The sequence below is a fragment of the Thermothielavioides terrestris genome, chromosome 4 (genome assembly GCF_000226115.1).
Source record: "Thermothielavioides terrestris NRRL 8126 chromosome 4, complete sequence".
Lineage (NCBI taxonomy): Eukaryota > Fungi > Ascomycota > Sordariomycetes > Sordariales > Chaetomiaceae > Thermothielavioides > Thermothielavioides terrestris.
Genome location: NC_016460.1, coordinates 2,732,426 through 2,754,430, shown reverse-complemented (window position 1 = coordinate 2,754,430; position 22,005 = coordinate 2,732,426). Strand labels below are relative to the sequence as shown.

The window sequence follows — 22,005 nt, the reverse complement described above, 5'->3', positions numbered from 1 at the left end:
ACTTCAAGGTCTTCCTCCTTTTTAATCGCTATATTAAAGCTACTAAGAAGGCGTTTAAGGAGAGCTAGGTCCCAGAAGATTGCTTAGGCGTATAGAGGCGGTAATATAGCCTTCTTTATAAGTATAAGATATTGGCTAAGATATATACCGCTATATAGTTGGAGCTATAGGATATCGACTAGCATTGGTAGCTCTAGTTGGAATAGGTTAGTCTTCGAAGATTAGGTTTTTATATATATTGCTAACTATATTAGCCGTTTAATCCTAATATCGAAGCTATTCTATAAGAGGCTAATCCTAAGAAAGTCGTTAATAGGCGGTAGTATACTATTAAAAACAGCTTATAACCTTTGCCTAACGAGGCTTATATATTATAAGAGGAGGGCGTTCTAAGACCCTAGGGTTAGGGCATTAGCGCCAGTGTTAGATAGGACCGCTTCTACGATAAGCCGCTTTGTATAACGAAGAGGACAAAGAGGCCAATAGTGGCTAAAAAGCTTGCTAAAAAAGAGGCAGAACTATAGGTAATAAAATAGTAGTTAGCTACTTTCTCCTAGGCCTAGTCGTTACAGCTTACGTTGCTACCATTTAGTTTATAGATCTAGTATAGCACGTAGGCGCCGTATAGCTCGTAAGGAACTCTAGGATAGCTAGGCACGTAGGCGCCGTAAGGTATATAAGGAACGTTGGCGCCATAAGGTACATAAGGAACGCTGAGATAGCTAGGCACATAGGCGCTACAAGGCACGTAAAGAACGCTAGGATAGCTAGGCACGTAGGCGCTATAAGGTATGTAAGGAACGCTAGAATAGCTAGGCATATAGGCGCTACAAGGTACGCAAAGAACGCTAGCGCCGTAAGATATATAAGGATCGCTAGGATGGCTAGGCACGTAGGGTAGGCATGTTAAACTACCAAGGATTTACTATATCTGCAGGCGAGGCTAACTATCTATAGCTTCATTTTCTATAGCGAGCCGGCGCTGTATAGCACGTAAGAAACTCTAGGATAGCCAAGAACGTAGGCGCTACAGGGCGTGTAAGGCATATAGGGCAAAGCGCTAGGCGTAGGTGGGCAAGGCGGTCAATAGGGGCAGTATTTCTAGTTGCAACGCTGATTTTATTGCATTTTTAAGCTTTTTAGCCAGTTCTATATTTTCTAGGCGCTTCAACAGCATCAGTAACATCGTCGATTTATAGCAATTCCTATAGCGGTATGCCGGATAGGGAGCGTGGCGATGTGCGCTACAAAATTTTGGTGGGGGCGCACGGACTGTCCCTGGTGGGTAGTGGAAATAAAAAATCTGCGTAGTGGATTTAAAAAGGTCGTGCCGTCGTGCCGCCGTTCCGCGAAGCATCCCATGCCTTCCTTCCCGGCTGACGCCGTCCAACTTCGGACGTGTCAACCCCGGCCGAAGGTTTAGTTGGAACGCAGGGGGAGCGTGTCGCCCCTTGCTTCGCCCAATCCGCGTGGCCCGCTTCACCGACCAAGGCCCCACAGGAACGGAGCCGGAGTGATTTATCTGAATCCGGTCCAACGGAGCAGGAGAAGACAGACTCTCCGTTCCATCCCAAGCCCGCCCTCAGAGACGTGTAAGTCACCGCAGGGTGCAGTCTCGTCCAGGCTGGCGGTATTCCGCTTGCCGGCGATGTAGGCGAATCTGGCTGCTGCGAAAATCCGAAGACGTAAGCTTGTTCATTGCTGTATGACGACTACGGGCGAGCTCGTTCCTTTTGTCTGTCCCCTGCTTTTCTGTTCCGAGTCTCACCTGCCTGGGTATTCCATTCAGATCATATTCGCTTCACCTTCACAACCTCGTCGATTTCGTTCTATTGGTGAGACTGAGGAACAGGCAGAGCGAGGGAGACATCTCGGACTCTCTTTATTTCCCATCATCAAGTCTTGACATACACGCCCGTACACACACACGCCCACAACACATGGGACTCGGTTGAGTTCTTCCCTTGTCTCTTATTCCCATCAGTGAAGTGACAACGAGTTGCGCCAGGGCTGTCCGTCCCACTTTCAGGCCATCTCACCCGCCGGCTTTCCTGCCATTTGGGAACGCCCCGTCCCCGTCTCCGATCCGGACGGGCATCCTTACCCCATCACACCAGCCCACACTGCATGCAGCACAACGACCCAGCAGCTCGGTACGGGCCAGCTAGCGTGGACACTAGACCTGACGGGCGATGGACACGGCAAATAAGCCCCTGAAGGGACCCAGGGCTTGTACAACATGCGCCAAGGCGAAGAGTAGGTGTATTGCCGGCCCGGCTGGGCAGGAGAAATGTGAAAGGTGAGGTCAGGGATTCTTTTTCTGTTGCCGGATCAGGAAACATGTTTCTGCCCCGGCTTTATAAGTATAATGTGGGCGCTTGCTTGGCTGTTCCGGTGGAACTTCCTCCCTCCGCCGGAGACCCAGCTTGTGGTCCGTCGGAGTGTCCCTCGCGTTTGACTATCTTGCGGCTTCTCCAATTCATTGGCCCCAGTCTTTCCATCTCCGCCCGCAGCTCGAGAGACTAACGGGATCTATCCGAAGATGCCACCGGCTGCGGAAACCTTGCATGTCCCAGACCCCGGCACCGCCCCGGAAGCGCAAGGAGCCGAAACCCACTCGGGTTGCTGAGCTTGAACGGCGGCTCGAGGATCTCAAGGCCCGCATCGAGTCTGTTCAGCGGCTGGGATTAACCGTGCCGAGCCCGCCCTACTCGGATCACCACGGTGGTCCCCCTCACCCGCTCGGCCCCCCCGAGGTGGACCCGCCTCCGCCTCGGAACCTGTCCGGAACCCGGGTCCCCATACCGACCTTCGGCCGGGACCGCTGGGAGTCACCGTTCGGCCACCTCTTTCCGGACGAGTCCATCTTCGAAGTACAGCCCGGCCATCCAGAGGCCGCGGCTGCGGCTGCGACTAATGGCAGGCCTGGGCACGCTCCCGAAGCGGCCGCGCATCCTGCACCGCCGGGGCTGGCACCACCAGCACAGACGAGAAGCGCCGGCAGCACCCCCAGCTCGCCGCCTCCTCTGCAGCGGCACGAAGATACACTATGGCCAAGCGGAGAGGAGGCCGAGGCCCTGCTAAACGAATGTAGGCGCCACATGGGCCACCTATTCCCCTTCGTCGTCGTGCCGCGGCACCTGTCGTCGGCACAGATGCGGGAACAGAGACCATTCCTTTGGAAAGGCGTCATGCTTCAGATGTTTTTCTTCGACGGGAAGCGCCAGACTGCGTTGGGACATGAGCTGCTCAAGGACGTCTTGGAGGCGGCCTTCGTGAGGCCGCAGAAGACGCTCGATCTGCTGCAAGGGCTGCAGCTGCTGGTTGCTTGGTTCGTGCCCCTCCTGTCCCTTCCCACAGCGGCCCTGACCGCGGCGCTCTCGTCATTCGATGCTGATCTCCTGGCTCCCCGGCTTCTGTGTGTTTAGCTACCATTATAACCTCAGCAGCTTCCAGATGATCAACCTCCTATTTCTGGCTCGGTCGATCGCAACCAGCCTTGGTTGCGCAGAGCTCAAGAGCCTGCCCAATGACGGGGGCTACACGTCCGAATGCCTGGAGCAGATGCGTGCTTTTGCGGGGACTTACTACCTCGTGACGATGTGAGTGCCTGTGATTCCTCTGACTGTGGATCTGGCCGAGAGGACGTCCCACTGAGCGATCCAAGCACTTTTACCACCAACAAGAGACCCGACGCCCTCATGAACACGTCGTACCTCGCGGCTTGCTGCCGGGCACTGCTCAAGCAGATGGAATACCCGACGGACGAGCTGGTCGTCCATCTTGTCCGCGCGCAGCAGCTGTCCCAGAGCATCTCCCAAGGCTTTGCGCAGCGCAAGGCCTCCCCGACGGGGGATCAGCCGCCGCAGCCGAGCTTCATCCAAAGCCTGCGGGAGCGTATCCAAGCGTTCAGGGCCGCCCTGCCGCCACATATTAAGACCAACTGCAAGTCTCAGCCGCTCCCTTCGCTTTCTGTCCTCCGAGAAACGAATGTCCGCTGACACATGCCCCCGCGCCAACCACCAGTGTCCCTGGCCGGCCACTTCCACGTGGCCGAGATCATCATCTACGAGAGCAGCGTGCCAGAGCTGTCCCAGTACCCTCTAAAACGGCGGCAGCGGCGCCCCAGCGCCCCCACCACCACCACCAACACCGCCACCACCACCCCGGACTCGGCGGCGGTGGGGGCCCCGGCCCCGGTCCCGGCGGCCGATGCGGTAGACCCGGAGCGCATCGACCTGCTGTGGGCGTGCGTGCGCGCGGTGCGGGCGTTCATGGAGAACCGCTTCGCCAACCGGATGGGCGACTACCCGCGCTTCGTGTACCTGACCTCGTTCGAGCTGACCTATGTCTTCCTGACCATGCTCAAGCTGGTCACGCTGCAGGTCCCCGGGTGGGACCTGGCGAGGGTAAGGGAGGAGGTGGGCTTCGATGGTAGGCCTTTTTTTTTTTTTTTTTTTTTTTTTTTTTTTTTTTTTTTTTTTTTTTTTTTTTTTTTTTTTTTTTTTTTTTTTTTTCTGAGAGAACGTAACGAGGACTAATGCCTGTTCTCTCCTTGGGGATGTGGTTAGATTTTGTCTCCCGGCTAGTAGAAGACATGGAGTGCATGGCTGAGCGCCGGAAGAGGGGGTGCCGGATAGGAGGCGGCGAGCTCAGCGGTCAAGGCCCTGCCGGCAGCAACCACAGCGGCATGGCTGGACAGGTCAGCGGAGCATACGACGGACACGGACATGGAGACTGGCCAGAGGACCCCTGGGCCAACGTGGCACGCAAAGTTCGCAATGTCAAGGACAATCTACTGGTACGTTTCCCCCCTTCCCCCCAAAAAAAAAGAAAAAAAAAAAAAGAAAAAAGAAATGTTATGTAACAGCCACTTTCTGACTGCATCACGGCCAACAAACAGATCAACGGGTTCGACAACGAATACTCCAGCTCGCAGGTAGCGCGCGTGTGCGATCCGGTGCCCATGACGCTGGCCGACGCGACCCAGGACTTGATGCAGGATCTCGGCGGCAGCCTGTGGGACCACGTGCCGCTTGCCGGCACGTGGGAGTGGACGCCGTACTTCATGGGTGATACGATGGACTGGTCCGCTGTTTTTAGCGGTTATGGCGGTATCTCGTAGCCAGGGCTGCGCCGTTGCTATACCGGCATATCGTATACAGAGGCAGTTACATAAGGAGGGTTCCGTACAATGGGAGGAGGGAAGGAAGGAAGGGTCGAACACAATGTGGGATCTGGATCGCCGGGAAACGCCAAAATCAGGCTTGGTTGAGGGGAGGCGGCGTTGAAGCTTTCAAGAGGGCTGTTGTGTTGATTCGATACACGGGAAGGCGCATGTGGGTGAACCCGAACCGGAAATGGGAGAGAATAAGGCAGCAGGCCGATATTCGGCGTCGGCCGGCCGGGGCGGGATTTTACAGGGCTTTGACAACGTTAGAGAAACAGGACCAACTCCTCACTGCGATACAAGAGTCATTGATGAAATAATATTATTATTATTAATCTTACACCGAAGAGGCACTTAGCGCCTCGCCACTGAGGGCAAGCGGTCCCTCCACCTCTATATACACCACTTATACGTAGCGCCCGCGCTACGTTCCCGCTACGTAGGGCGGGCCTCCCTAGTTCCTTCTCTCCAACTCGCTGGAACTTACCTTTCCGGCCTAGTGGCGATAGAGACATAGCGGCCTATACGGCCCGTTGCGCGCCACTTACGTATACGATACGCTCCTAGCGTAAGTGCTGTAGCCGCTAGGTGCGCTATATACTCGAGGGGAGCGGCTAGAGGCCGACCTTCCTACGCCGCCTCCTCCTCTTCCTATTGCGTTTTTCGCCTATACCCTAGTCCTCGTAGCTAGCTGCTAGAGGCTTCTCTACTATATTGTCCTAGCTACTATGCTCCTACTATATATTTGTAGAGCTTTTTGCTAATCCCCTATATCCTACTTTACCTTCGACGTTTAGCTTAAACGCTAGCTAGTACTCCTATAGGCGCCTAGTATATATTAGCTATCCTATAAGCTTTTAAACGCCTTTTCTACTCTTAAGTAGTATAAATAGTATATATTAATCTTAGATATAAAGCCTTCCTATAGTAACTACGGAGTTCTTATAGTATATTATAAGGTAGACAATGGTCTTAGATACTTCGCTATAGCGATAAAGCAGTATAAGTATATCTAGTACCCCCTTCTAGAATAGGAACTGCCTAAGGCTAATAGCCCTAGTTTATATCTATATAAGGAGGGAGCTTTATACTTTACTAAGATCCTTATATATCTATAGTACTTAGATAGGGGGTTCTAAGGTATATAGGTCTGCTACTTCTCTATAATATACCCTCTCTAGCCTTCTAGCGTTTATATAATATATCTATAGCTCTCTATATACCTTCTACTCCTTTACTATAGCTACGTCTATATTAACGTATAGCTATAGCTCCTAGAGTCTCTAATTGTCATCCTTGTCGCTTTCGCCCTATACCTCTACTACTATTGCTAGGCGATATACAAAGAGCTAGTCCTTAGCCTATAGTTGCCTCTACTCTATAGGAGACTCCCTTGTAGCTAGCTCTACTACTAGGGTATAGCGTATATAGCGCTACTTCTTCAACGTTAACGCTACCTTTATATAGATATTACATAGGAGCTATATAAGCCTAGTTTTCTAGAGCTTCTACTTAGTATACGTTACTTAGTGGTTGAGGTATAGATCAATAGAGGGTACCTAGGTTTTACTTTCTAAGTTGTAGACTAGTGTAGCTTTATATATATTAGCAACTACCTAGAGGTAGCCCAACTACGTTATACTAAAGCTATATACAATCCTATAGGGAGTCTCTCCGATTAGTGTTAAAGTATATTATACTACTGCCCTATATAAAAGGACGCTCCTAATAACCTTTATATAGATCTCCTAAGCTTATATAATATATACCCTATACGTCTTTGCTATAAGTCTTATAAAATTAAACTTCTATATAGCTATTTTAGCTTTAACCACCTTCTTATATATTTAAAACGAAAGCTTGTAGTCTAGCTATACGCCTAGGAACCTTGTTGACTCTATAGGTATAAGTCCTAGCTGACCTTTGCTAAAGATATTAACGACCTTTATATATAGCTGCTACACCCTTATAAAGTGGATAAGCTCGCTCTTCGCTAATTCGAACTATATCCCCTATTCTATAGCCTATTTCTTACACTTAGTAAACCCCCTCTCTAGCATATAGTAGTACACTAGTATATCTTATCTAAATGTAAGAAGGTTAGTGTCATCTATATACCTAACTATTAGGAGCCTAGTATATACCTCAAGGGCGTAGAACAGAGGAGTAATAAAGAGGATAAATAGCGTTAGCGATAGTAGCGAGCTCTATAGCGTAGTTTACTATAGAGTTGTAGGCTTGGCTATAATCCTATTAAACTATAGGTACACTATACAATCTTTGAAGTAGCTCTTTATATTACAGACTAGGCTATACCTAGGCTAGGTATATAGGGCTACGCCTAGGATCTATAACGGCCCTAGGACGGACCTATAGCGGGCTCGCCTTACGCTTAGAATAACGTTGGTCCGAACCTACTTCGCGAGCCTCTAAAAAACTCTACGTATAGGGACTATAGCCTATACTTCTCCTTTTTCCTTCTTTAAAGTAGTTAAATAGAACATTGTACATTTATCTATAGACGCTATAAGGCTAGTATATTATAATTCAACTACCTTTATATAGATAGAGTAGCTATTGCTTTTAAGTATAGACGAGAGTAGTATACTAGATATTTCAATACTAGTACTAAATAGACTAGACGTTACTATAAACAACTTAGGCGTCCTATAGGTCCTAGACCTAGATTAGGTCTACGAACATTTCTAGCTTCTATAGAAGATGATTATATATTAGAATACAACTATTAAGGAACTTTATATAACTTAGATTACTATAGCTTAGACTATAAACGCTTTTGTAGTAGCCAACGCCCTAGCTCTAACGACTAACGTTATAGCTCTAGTAGCTCCTTAGATATAGTAGAAGTGTCTCCCTATAGGGCAACCCTTTAACAATAAAAAGGAGCTCTTTACTACCTAGAAGGCTATAATAGCGTATATCTTAGTAGTAGACTAGGACTTTATTAGGGGCCTCTACGACTAATAGATATTTATTTAGAGGAACTTTAGCTAAGGAGTCTAGGCCAAAGTCGTAGCCTTCTATAAGTTGGAAAGACCTAGCTATAACTACGACCTAGGAACGTTTTTTAAATATCTCTTAATAATCTATATAGACCTCTATAAGTAGGTTATAGCTTTAATAGAGCTAGATATACTTTGTTAAAGAGACAACGAGCTATTCTCCTCTTTCATTATTTACTTTAAGGCAAAGCTATTAAAAGCTAAAGGACTTAATTAGAGCGATAAGGTACAACTTATTAGACTATAACAATACCTCTCTCTAAAGTTAAAGTATATTGTAGTAGGATAGAGAGTCCTATAGAACGACTATACTATAGCTATTACAAAGTATTATAAGATCGCTACCGACCTAGAGGCCCTTTACCTAGAGGAACGACATTAGTAGTCCTAGGGTAAGCGATCTAGGCCTAATATAGATATAGAGAAGGATATAGATAGAGATATACTAATAATTAGGATTAATACAACCTATACTACCTTAGCCTAAGGGGGAGCTAATAGGGGTTATAGAGGAAAGTAGTAGTAGAATAGAGGAAAATAAAGTGTAAATACGCTATAAGCGAAGTAGATAAACAACGAAGTATATATAGTGTACTAATAAGCTAGAGCCTATATCTATTATAGGCGCTAAGGCTACTTTATAGCTACCTATCCTTTCGCCCTAGCTAAGAGACTAACTCCTTAGATCGATATTAATAAGTTAGAGGCTAAGGAATAGGTAAAGGAGGACTCCCCCTCTAAAGAGAAGGAGGGAAAAGAGTAGCTCCTATACAAAGTCTTATATAAGGGCTAAAAGGACTTAGCTATTTATAGAATAAGTTTATAGAGATTAAAGAGAGAATAGATAAACCCTCTTTTCTTATCCCTATTTTCCTAAACTCCTCTAGTTTTATAAATATATAAGTAGATAGTAGGTACTAGAGCTATAGAGCTATTAGCGAAAGAGTATATTAGAGGTTAAAAATTAAGTAGGTAAGCCTATTAACTCCCTATACCCTAGGTATTGTAGTTAAGGGGGTATAAATTATAAAGAAAATTATATATATTGCCTATATTATAATAGATATCAATAGGTAGATCAATACTACTATATTCTATTTAGTTCTAGGGCTAGCCTACAACGTTATATTAGAGCTCCCCTAGATAAACTACTATAGGATTATATTAGACTTAGCTAATAGGGTCTTTACTATTAATTTATAAAGTAGCCTATAGGTATATAAGTGCTCTTTATAGTAGAAGGAAACTAATACTACTCTAGTTATAGGCGTAGTATTTATAGATATAGCCTATAGTGTATAAAGGAAGAAGTCTAAAGAGGTATAAGACATATTCCTTGTTATTAGTATCTACGAGATAACTACTATACTAGGAGCGGCTATCTCTTAGCCTAATATTGAACTAGACCCGAAGGTTGCTTTGCTAAAGGAGCTATATAACTTCGCCGACCTCTTCGATAAAGAGAAGGCGAATAGCCTACCCCTTTATTAGGGGGAGGCCAACTATTATATCTATCTTAAGATAGGCCTAGATAGAAAACCTCCTAAACTCCTATAGGGACCCTTATATAATATACTAAGGGACTACCTCCTAGAGATTTAGAAGTAGGTCGTAGACCTATTAGATAAAAGATAGATCTAAATAAGCTCTTTATCAGTAGCTGCCCTAGTCCTTTTTACAAAGAAGCTAAAAGGAGGATAGAGGTTCTATATAGATTATTAAGCCTTGAATAAGATTACTAAGTAGGACTAGTACCTACTTCCTTTAATTAAGGAGACTCTTTAGTCCCTAGCTAAGGCTAAATAGCTTATAAAGCTAGACGTTAGGGCTATATTCTACTATATTTAGATAGCTAAAGGAGATAAGTACCTTATAATATTTTATATAAGGTTTAGACTATTTAAATAGTTAGTCTACCCCTTTAAGCTTATAGATACTCCTACAATGTTTTAAAGATATATTAATAATGCTCTTAGTCCAACACTAGAAGACTATATAACAATATATCTTAACAACGTCTTAGTATACTTAAATAGAAGCTAAAAGGACTATATAAGGAAGGTATATAAGGTTCTTTAAAGACTAAAGAATATAGGCCTCAACCTAGACCTTAAGAAATATATATTTATAGTAAAGGAAGTTAAGTATCTAGAGTATATTATAGAGGTAGGGGTCTATATTTGCTCTAACCCTAAGAAGATTAAGGCTATCTATAAGTAGGAGGTGCCCTATAAAGTCTAAGGAGTATAGAGCTTCCTAGGATTCACTAATTTCTATTGTAACTTTATCTTTAACTTCTTTAAAAAGGTAGCTCTACTAATATACCTTACCTATAAGAACGTCCTATTCCACTAAGGTAAAGAGGAATAGGAAGCCTTTAATACGCTTAAAGCTACGTTTATATCGAAGTTAATCTTTGCTTAGTAGGACCCTAAGAAAGAGATAGTTGTAGAAACGGACTATTCTAGTATAGCGCTTAGTAGGTGCTTATCTTAGTAGGGAGAGAACAAGGTTCTCTACCCTATAGCCTACTACTCTACAAAGCTAAGCTCTACTAAATGCAACTATACTATCTATAATAAAGAGCTACTAGCTATTATCTCTTGCTTTAAGGCCTAGTCAACAGAGCTCTAGAGTATAGTAGCCCTCTTTACTATCCTAATCGACTATAAGAACCTTAAGTACTTCACCTAGCTACGTCTAATCAATGAACAATAGGCCTAATAGGTAGAGATGCTCTCTCTATTTAACTTTGAGCTAAAGTACTAGCTAGGATCCTAGGCTTCGTACTCTAATACGCTCTCTTAGTATAAATAGGACAAGCCTAAAGATAGCTAGTATATTACCTAGCTACTCTCTCCGATTAAAGTATACTAAACTAACGTATAGGAGGAGGCTAGATTACCTATAGGAGAGACGCTCTTTAAAGATAAGTAGCTTACTACCCTATAGGATAAAGGTATTGTCGAAGATAAGTACTACGTTTACTAGCTCTAAGCTATTTACAACGAGGCCTAGAAGTTTCTAAAGAAGGTGAATATAGTGTAGACCTAGATTATAGACTACTCCCTCAATATATAAGGCGCGCTCTAGTTCTATAGCTATCTCTAGCTCCCTATATAGGAGCCTCTAACTACTACGATTATCTAGTAGATCTATAACTTAGCTATATTAAAATACCTAGGGTATAATAAGCTATTTAAAATACTTTAGAGAGATTATTACTAGAACCTTATATTGTCTAATGTAAAGTAATTCGTTAGGAACTATAATCAGTACTATTAGAGTAAAATCTCTTAATAGTTATATTAAAGGCTTTTATAACCTTTGTCTATCTTTAATCGCTTCTAGAAGCAGATCTCTATTAACTTTATAACTGACCTCCCTACAAAGGATAAAGGGATACCTAGCTACTTTATAGTAATTACCGACTACCTCTCTAAATATATATAGCTTAAGACAATATATTTAATAGGAGTAGAAGAGTATACTCTTCGGTTCTATAATATATAGTAACGCTTCTATAGGTTCCTAACTTAAATTATAACCAACTATAGGTTAGACTAGCTAAATAGGTTCTAGACCGTACTATATAAGGTAGTAGGGGTAGAGTAGCTTCTATCGACATCTTACTATCCCTAGATAAATAGAGGGACAAAGTAAGTCAATTAAAAGATATAGGCGATCCTCTAGATTTTCATTTCCTTTATATAGTACAACTAGCCTAAATATCTTCTAGCCTACTAGTTTATACTTAACAATAGGGACTTATCTATAACTAGAGTAAGTCTAAACTACCTTCTCTATAGGTTCGATATAAGCTCTATATAATTTATTACGATCCTAATAGCGCCTATAGCCTCCTTAGAAGGCTATATTGCTAGGTTCCTCCGCTATTTAAAGGAAAGAATAGAATAGATCTAAGTAGCTATTATATATATATAGTAGTAGTAGTAGGCGAATATAAACCGCTCCTATCGCCTAGCTAAGCGGTTCTAGGTTAGGGATAAGGTATAGCTCTCCCTATATAATATAAAGATAAACCGCCTTAGTAAGAAGCTCGACTAGCTAAATGCTAAATATAAGATAGTCGTAGTACCTACCTCTTTAACAGTAATACTCGATATACTAAATAGCCTATACTTAACCTTTTATATTGACCTAGTTAAGTAAGTAGCCTCTAACCTACTCCCTTTATAGAAAGTTATAAATAAGCGACTAGACCCTATATAGATTATATTAGAAGAGGGTATTCCTTAATAAGAGTATAGGGTAGAGGCGATCTTTAAAGCTTAGAACACAAAGGGGAGGAGGAACAACTACGATATATACGTTAAGTAGATAGGTTATAATAAACCGATATAGAAGCCTTTAAAGAACTTTTTAGATACTACTATATTTAACGAGTTTAAATAGGAATAGGGAGACGTATAGTACAACGATAGGCTAATGTTAAACTAAAGGAGGAAGGGGAAACGTTATATTTATATATAAACTACCCTATAAAGACTAACAACTTAGACAAATACAACTACCTAGGTATAAGGAAACTATAATATACCTAAGTCTAGTTATCCTCTTAAAACTAAATAGAATATAGCTATATATAAAAAGACAATAAGACGTATAAGTAGCGCTACCTACTTTAGCTCTATAACAGGTCCTATATCCGATAGGTCCTCCTCCTTATCTTTAAATGGATATATAGGTAGGACGGGTATATATAGGGGTGGAATAGGTATATAAGGGGTACAAGGTAGGGGCGGTATATATGCTTAATAGGCGTATAAAACGTCCTCTATAGGAGAAGACGGGCGTTGTCTATAGTATAGGTCGTAGAGGGATATATATATATAGGGTAAGTGGTAGAGGCAGGACCTCTAAAGGGTATAGATAGGCGAGGGGGAGGTAAACGTAATAATATATTCTATAAAATGTAAATTCGTCTTAAGGACAGTTGCTTAAGACTGTACTATAGTGTAGATAGCCTCTATAATACACTAATTCTCCTACTAAAAGAAATTGAGTTATTACGCTATATACTCGATAAAGCGACTATAGTACTATATAGCGAGATTGTCCTAAGAAGCCTAGTATAGAACTAAGGCTCTTTACTAGCTTAGGGTCAAAGGTATAGGGAAGGTGACTAAAGGTATATTAGAGGCGAAGGCGAAGCGTACTAGGGATCAGTATATAAGGGCTATACTAATTGCGCTATAGAAGCTATATATAAAGGCAATAAATAACGCCTTTAAAATAGTATAGTAAACTAGCTTAGTTTTAATTTTCTTATAAGTAGGCTCTATAACGGCTTTATTGTTGATATAGAATTTAATTAAACATTTTAAGCTAGTATATAGAAAGGGGTTAGTCGCCTAGAGTGCTAAATCCTAGTGGCATTTAGCATATAACTTAGTATACTCTATATAGCTCTCTCTACATCCTTAGATATATTTAACGAAGTTACTATATATAAGCCACTTAATATAGTTTAGGCAGATATCTCCTTCCTCTTTAGGAAGGGCGTTATCCTCGTTGTCTAAGTCGCCTTTAACAATATAGCCGCTAATAGCGTAGCGAGAAGAGTTATTACGATTATTACAGTTCTATCTAAGACATTGTTAGCTTCTAGCCTAGGGCTAAAACGGGTTTAACAAAGGATAATATATATTATAGTCTTAGTTATTGTCTCCTCTAGGACAATATCCCTCTCTATTATTACTGAGCAAAGCGACTATAGCCGATATTCTAGAGGGTATAGATAAAGATAAAGCAAATAAGTTTCGAAAATATATCGCTATTACAAAGAAAATAGAAAGCTACTATAGATGTTAGAGCAAATAGATAAAATGTATATAGGACATATATATAAAGGAAACGACGAGAAGCTAAGTATATATAAAGAGAAAGAGTTATAAAAATAAACTAGGCGTATAGCGGGTTCTTGTTAGGTTTATATCAAAGTTAAAGTAGTAACGTCGTAGATATAGAACAGTTATACGAAAAAACAACGAATATTGTCAATAGGGTATAGAACGAATATACAACGAAAATAGTATAGACAATATAGACATTGCTATATATAAGAAGGTTGAGAAACGGGTATAAGATAGAGACAAGGTGGGAAGAGCTAACGTATAGAGAGGATAGAGGATAGGAATATGAAGAAGGGATAGGGGCATATAGTAGAAACGAGAAGAAAACGTAGGGTATAAAATTCGTAAAGGAGAAGGGGGTTTTAATAGTATAAGAGGGAGCTAGGTTATATACAATTAGTAGATACGCCTAATATAACGTAGTTACAATATACGAATGTACAAAGTAGGGAAAGGCCAATCAGTGACTTGCTAGGGCGATATAAATAAACAACTTAAGCCTAGGCAATAGGACGACTATAAGCAGCAAAGCCTTAGTAGGCAACTACGCTAGACTACCCTAATAATAAGGTAGGCGCTATACAATCGAGTAGTAGGTACTAGTGTATATCACGACTAGCGCTATACTAGACCTAAACCACACTCGATATAGTGTTATATATACTCCAATTCAACTACCCAATAGGGCAGGGGGGGTATATTATAGACTAGGCTATACCTAGGCTAGGTATATAGGGCTACGCCTAGGATCTATAGCGGCCCTAGGACGGACCTATAGCGGGCCCGCCTTACGCTTAGAATAACGTTGGTCTAAACCTACTTCGCAAGCCCCTGAAAAACTCTATACGTAGGGACTGTAGCCTATACTTCTCCTTTTTCCTTCTTTAAAATAGTTGAATAGAACATCGTACACTTATCTATAGACGCTATAAGGCTAGTACGTTACACTTTAGAAGTATAATTAGCTTCCTCTTAAAGCCTAGTTCCTAGAGTATATATAGTAGCTAGATCTAGTCGACCTAGTCGAAAGCGCCTTTTAGGTCTAATTGCAATAGTAAAGTATAAGCGCTATACGCCTATACTATCTTCACTATATTAGTTATCACCTAGATTGCCACCTTTATAGACCTATACTACTAGAAGCCTATCTATATCTCTAGAAGCAGCTTATACGCCTTGGCTATATATATTACTTAGTCTACAATAGCTACTTCGATAATCTTATCCACTGTACTAAGTAGCAATATTAGGCAATACACCCCTACCTTCGTTAGCTATTCTAGAGACTTCCCTAGCTTCCTAAGGACGACTATCTATATAGTGTAGAATTTGTATAGGAAGTGCTCTAGCTTAAAATAGATATATATAATCGTTGTAAACACCTCCAATAGCTTGCCCTCCTTGTTATAGGCCTTAAGGAACTTGTTAGTAAGGAGGTCCTCGCTAGGCACCTTGTTCGATCCTATACGGCTTATAATCTCTATAATCTCAGCTCTATAGACCTCCTAGTCAATAGGCGTAGTATTATAAAAAGACCCTTCAAGCTAGTCTCGGTTAAGGATACTATTGTACTACGTCTATAGTATAGGAAAGAAGTACCCTATTAGCGCCTTAGCCTTCTAGGCGTACGTTATAGCGCTTTGAGGCTCGCTAGGTCCTAGCTAGAGCGCTAATAGTGCTAGAGGCTTAGGGCGTTAATAGCTTCGAAGCTATATCTACCTCTCAATATCCTATATTAGCTTCTACTCCTTTAACGCCCTAGCGAGCAAGTAGCGCTAGTATAGTGTCTATAATCGATAGGTATAGCGCTTAAAACGCTATACCGCTTTACGGTAATACGTTTAGGAGCTCGCTATACGGCTTAACCGCTAGGCGTGTTTAGCCCTCCTCGCTTCTTATATTGCTTTGTCGACTTCGAGGTTCTACTATAATATATAGGACCCTCGGTTAAGCTTATAGTATAGAGCTACTATATCTATAATACTAGTTAGCTTATATATAAGGGTATTTACTATATCCTTAAGTTCCTCTACTATATTGATCTCCTTTAGTAGGGTTAGAAACTAGGCCTTAGCCTTGTACCTTTTATAGTCTAGTAGCGCTTAGCTATAGCCCTATAGTATAACGGCTCTACCGCTACTCCCCTTTAGCGGCACTTTAGCTACCTAGGGTATATAGTCCAAGCTTACTAAGTTAAAAGGTCTTAGCTACTAGATATTACTACCCTATATTACCTAAATATAGTCGATTATATTGTCTCTATTGCTTTACTATATTTAGGTAGGTATACTATATAATATACAAAGCTTAAGCTCCTATTCTACTACGATCTAGAGTAGTATACTCGCTAATTAAGAGGTCCTATTATACTTGTCCTATATTAGGTAATAGGCGTTGAAGTCGCCTATAAGTATATTACGCTCTTTCAACTTCTACTCTACTAGGGTATAGAGCGGCGACCGCTACCCTAGCTCCTAGTTAGGCAAATAAATAGACTATACTATAAAGGGGTCCGATTCTTCTTTCTTAAATGTTATAGCTATCTAATCTTCCTCTGCTTTAGCTAACTATATTATATAGTCAAAGCGCTTACTTATATATAGCGCTGCTCTACTAACGCTATACACTATCTTATACTAGCTGCCTCGTCTATAGGGCGAGGCTAAGAGGGTCGTATCTAGGCGAATTAGTAGCTCCTAAATCGCTACTAAGTCGAACTCCTCCCTACCCTCTAGCGCTTAGTTAAAGTAGTTTCTACTACTATCGGTGTTCTAGTAGAGCACTCTTAGCGTTATAGCTATATACTTAGTATAGGATAAAGGCTCTTAGTCATTACTATATTAGGTTATAAAGTTGGCTCTATATTTATACTATATAGGGCGCTATATAAGTAGCGTTCCTATTCTATGCCCTAGCTGTTTAGAAGGTTTATAAGAGTATTCTAAATTAGAATAAGTCTATACTATTGGAGTGCCTTGCCTTCTAGATATCAGTGGGCTAGCCTACCTTAGTAGAGCGCTTCCTTAGGCGCTATTCTCCCGATTTGTCCTCCTAGCTCCTATATTATATACTCGCCTCTATCGCTACTACTACTTAAGACTAGAGTATATAGAAGGTAAATAGACGGTTGTTGAACTACTCTTTTATATACTAGCGCTACTCCTTTGCTATTTTATAGCTTACGTTAAAGGCTATATAGGCGCCTCTATAGTTGATATACTTTAGTTTGTTCCTAGCTAGGTTGGTCTTTACTAGGCATTTTGCTTCTCGCTCCCTTGCTATATTGCTATCGCTATATACTATATAGGTATAGATCAGGTAGTATACCTCTTTCTCTTTATAGAATATCGCCTTATATCTCTATTTCCTATATTTAAAGTATAGGATTATATATACTATACCTTCGAAACGTTTATAAAGGTAGACTATATAATTAAGTAGGACCCTTTAGTCGATAAGCCTTGCTACTTCTTTGACTATATATAGCTCGACTAGTATATACATTGTTTATAGCCTTTAATCGTCCTTAGTACTGCTCTATAGCGCTTATAGCCTTATATATACGATCTAAACTTTATTCTCCTTTGCTAGGTCTACTACTAGGCGGTTAACGTTACCTCTATACTTTGTTAAGGCGGCTAGCTAAATACCCTTTATAAGCATTATAAAGGTATAGTATTTAAATATTATAGTTACTTTGAATATAGCTATAACCTATACTTTATTGTCCTTATTAGCAAACTATGCCTAATAGTCCTCCTTAAAGGTAATTACTATATTCCTACTCTTCGGTAGCTTCTACACTACGATTATACTACTTCTATTGCCCTTCGTCGTTGCTCCTATCGTTATTATAGCTATATTAACCACCTAGACTATATTACCTATACTCCTATTGACGATATCTATAGATATTTGCCTAAGGTCTACTATAAGCTTATAGAACAGTTTCTTTAGTATATACTAAGTATAGCTTTTAAGTAGCTAGGGCACTACTATTATAGCTACGCTTTACCCTACTATCTATATCTAGGTCCTCGCTTATATACTTCTAACGCTTGTCTATATCCTAACCTTGTTCTTAATTTATATAATCTCTTCTTTAATATAGTCGATACTTCTATATAGCTTATATATATTATAAAGGTAGTTTAGCTTGTCTTAAAACACTTTATAGTAATATATATACGTAGCTACCTATATATATAGCTATATCTCTAGCGATACTAGGGCGTAGAATTCCTATAGAAGCCTCGATCGCTTGTCGCTAACGCCTTCGATATATATATTCCAATTGTTTATAGCTCCTATAAGAGGGAGCCTAAGTCTTTAGTTACGTCGGTCGGGGTATTTATATACATTAACTATAGTATCGCGACCTACGGTGCTCGACGCTAGGCTACCGCTATCGCCACTACGACCTACGTAGCCGCTACGCCCCCTCTACGACATCGTAGATGGGGGTAATCGGGTGCGCTAAGAACGCTCGCGTCGTTGGATTCGGTTTTGGCTCAACGGTTCCTTCGCAATCGGCGTTTGAGTGCGAAGAAGCTTTTTTTTTTTTGATGAAATAATATATGCGGTGTCCAAATCAATACTCTCCTTGGTTCTGGATCTGAATCTGTCTCTCAGTCGCCGGATTGGTAGAAGTCAGTCACGCTGCGTGGTGTCTCTCTTTCAAACGTAATGTCCGAGGTTCACCCCACTTCAGGTCTCCTTTCAGCCGGGATTTTGGAGCAATGGCATGGAGGGGTGACTTGCCGTTTGCAAGTAGGCAAAGTGTACCTCGATGACCACCGCCCACGCTAACATGCGTTTCGAGAAAAAAAAAAAAGTCAACCTTCCAGGGCCCCTCCCCCGCAATCATCATCGTCCCCGGTATCAAACCGCGTTGCACGCGGAGCAAAACACCAATCGAGACCACACAAAGACGATCCCCAAGATGTCGAGCTACGACAAGTACCAGGCGAGTTCTGAGTTCCATTTTCCCTCCCCTTGTGGTCTCTTCTGCCGCCCCAGTTGCACCACGGCAATCCGGTTTAAACACAAGCGAGCATGACTGACCGGCTGTGGCTCAGACCCCTCTCAGCACGAGGTATGCCTCGCAGGAGATGATGACCATCTTCTCGGCCCGCGAGCGTGCCAGCACCTGGCGCCAGCTCTGGGTCTGGCTCGCCGAGGCCGAGAAGGAGCTGGGTCTCCCCATCCCCGACGAAGCCCTCGAGCAGATGCGCGCCAACGTCGTCGTCTCCGACAAGGCCTTTGCCGTTGCACGGGATTACGAGGCCAAGTTTCGGGTGAGCTATCTATGTGCTGCTTTTTTCTTTTTCTCCCTCCCTTGCCGTGCGTGGTGTTCGAACGGAAGAGCTTGCTAACACTGATTTGCAGCATGATGTCATGGCTCATGTCCATGCATATGGTGAGGTATGAGGACAAACAGTCTTCGAAAGGAGCTTGGGATTGCTCGGGTGCTCGGTGGTTGGTGGGGACGGTGAACTCGCCTGGAAGCTGACTGGAAGCATCATTTCAGGACGCCCCTGCTGCCGCTGGCCATATCCACCTTGGTGTAAGTGACCTCCCCGGCCGCAATTCTGAGAATGGCGCTGCCAACATCTCTGGAGCTCTTGTGGACCATCTCTGACCCTTCGTAGGCCACTAGCTGCTATGGTGAGTCCCACGCATGAGTGCCTGTGTCCTGCTCCATCTCGCTCACTCCTGATTCACCCCGCAGTCACCGACAATGCCGATTTGATCTTCCAGCAGCGTGCGCTGGATCTCCTCCTCCCCAAGCTGGCCAAGGTCATCAAGAACCTGCAGGAGTTTGCCCTCAAGTACAAGGACATGCCGACCCTCGGCTTCACGCACTACCAGCCGGTAAGGAGCACCCTTGTCTCAATATCGCGGCAGGCTAACACGCCCTCCAGGCTCAACTCATTACTGTCGGTAAGCACTCCTTCTCCTCCTTGGCTTCGGTGCCCTAGCACCAGGTGCTGATTCCGATGCAGGCAAGCGCGCCGCGCAGTGGATCCAGGAACTCATGATGGATCTGGAGGATATCGAGACCGTGCGCGAGAGGCTTCAGTTCAGAGGCGCCCAAGGCACCACCGGCTCGCAAGCGACCTTCCTCGAGCTGTTCAACGGTGACGCGGAGAAGATCAAGCAACTCAACGAGGTGAATACAACCCGCATAGCGTCAACCTTTTGCCCGCCGACTAACCGATGCTCCCGATACCCAGATCCTCTGCAAGAAGGCTGGATTCCGGTCCACCTACGCCATCTCAACCCAGACCTACACGAGAAAGGTAAACCTACTCTCCACTGTGCGCAGTCCCTTGTATCCGCTGACCATGCGAAGGTCGACCTCCGGGTCGCCAACGCCGTTTGTGCTCTCGGTGCCACAGCGGAACGCATTTGCTCCGATATCCGTCATCTGGCCAATCTGAAGGAGATGGAGGAGCCGTTCGAGAAGAGCCAGATTGTGAGTAGTGACTCCGCGGGTAGCCTTTCCAAGGACAAAAGCACGAGCTAACTAGTGCCCAGGGAAGCTCAGCCATGGCTTACAAGGTCGGGGCCTCGCTCACAGAATTCTCCTCGTGAAGAATGGGCCTAACCCACCTCCAGAGGAACCCGATGAGGTCCGAACGCATCACTGCCCTCGGCCGCAAGCTCGCGCGTCTGCCGGCCAACTTTACTGCCACATTCGAGACTCAGTGGTTTGAGAGAACGTAAGTGCTCTATTCAACCTCTCGGTTTTGGTGTGTTCATCATGCTGACTTTGACGTGACAGGCTCGACGACAGTCAGTTCCCCTTCACCCCTACTTGCCCCCTTTTCTGGCCTCTCCCATCCCCGCCCATAGAGGCGACCACAGCTTTCTCACTGCTGACCGGTACAGGCGCGATTCGCCGGATGGACATTCCTGAGATGGTTAGTTACCACATCTACAACGCATCTTCAGAACACATAATGCTGATTGAATGGCCTTAGTTCCTGCTTGCCGACTCGATCCTGCTGGCGCTGGATAACGTCACGAATGGCCTTGTCATCTACCCGAACGTCATCCGGGCTCACATTGATCAGGAGCTCCCGTTCAGTATGTCGTTATTGGAACGTATCTGACTCCGCCTGGTTCGGACACTGACATGGACGATTCTCACTCTCAGTGGCTACCGAGTCTATCCTGATGAAGCTTGCCGGCCATGGCGTCTCCCGTCAGGAGGCCCACGAGGAGATCCGCGTTCTGGTACGCTAGACAGACTCGTTTGCAGTCGTGTTCAACGTGCTGACGCAGGGCAGTCTCACCAAGCCAGCGATGTCGTCAAGCAACAGGGCGGCCGCAACGACCTGCTCGAGCGCATCAAGAAGACCGAGTTCTTCAAGGTGAGTTATACTACCCCCGGCGAGTGTCAACGGAGTGAAGCTGACGTCCAATTCCACAAAGCCTGTCTGGAATGACATCGACAGCCTGGTTGACCCCAAGCTGTTCATCGGCAACTGCCCCCAGATCGTCGAGGACTACTGCAACGGCGAGGTCGCCGCGAAGCTGGCCAGGTACAAGGAGGCACTCGACAAAGCCTCGACAGCGCAGCTTTCGATTTGATACAGCTTTGGTGTGTTTCTTAGGCCTAGAGGAAGGACTGATAAAAGTGCTTTTATTGTCAATGATAAGTATTAGAATAAAGTAGCATGCAAGCCAGTCTCCGTTTCCTGGATAGAAGGCTTTTCTCGTTTACAAGGGACCCTCATCTTCGCTCACAGGCGTCCACGAGGGCTGCCAGTCGTTCATCCTCCTTGTAAGGGAAGCCGGGAGGCCGACGGCTCAACTTGCAACCCATATGCGTGCTAATCATGAACAACCCTGATGTCTACAATGAGGGGGTATTCCTCCTTTCTCATCACTGACGCAGCGAGCAGAAGTTCAAGATCTGGGAAAGGAA

At 43.8% G+C, this 22,005-nt stretch overlaps 2 protein-coding genes across 2 annotated transcripts; both read left to right on the top strand.

The window, feature by feature from the left end:
• Positions 1-2,073: 2,073 nt before the first annotated feature.
• On the top strand, positions 2,074-5,243 carry THITE_2119556 (uncharacterized protein). Its single transcript, XM_003655592.1, has 7 exons — positions 2,074-2,256; positions 2,543-3,331; positions 3,429-3,602; positions 3,668-3,945; positions 4,027-4,434; positions 4,572-4,801; positions 4,904-5,243. The coding sequence occupies exons 1-7, from the start codon at positions 2,240-2,242 to the stop codon at positions 5,123-5,125; spliced, it is 2,118 nt and encodes a 705-aa protein (XP_003655640.1). The 5' UTR covers positions 2,074-2,239; the 3' UTR covers positions 5,126-5,243.
• Positions 5,244-18,648: 13,405 nt separating this feature from the next.
• THITE_2119548 (uncharacterized protein) lies at positions 18,649-22,005 on the top strand. The gene is made up of 19 exons (XM_003655591.1): positions 18,649-18,839; positions 18,905-19,035; positions 19,148-19,366; positions 19,458-19,493; positions 19,600-19,635; positions 19,721-19,736; positions 19,801-19,943; positions 19,994-20,012; positions 20,075-20,241; positions 20,306-20,371; positions 20,425-20,547; positions 20,610-20,633; positions 20,691-20,794; positions 20,857-20,867; positions 20,964-20,995; positions 21,056-21,161; positions 21,232-21,311; positions 21,365-21,448; positions 21,510-22,005. The coding sequence occupies exons 2-19, from the start codon at positions 19,012-19,014 to the stop codon at positions 21,666-21,668; spliced, it is 1,449 nt and encodes a 482-aa protein (XP_003655639.1). The 5' UTR covers positions 18,649-18,839; positions 18,905-19,011; the 3' UTR covers positions 21,669-22,005.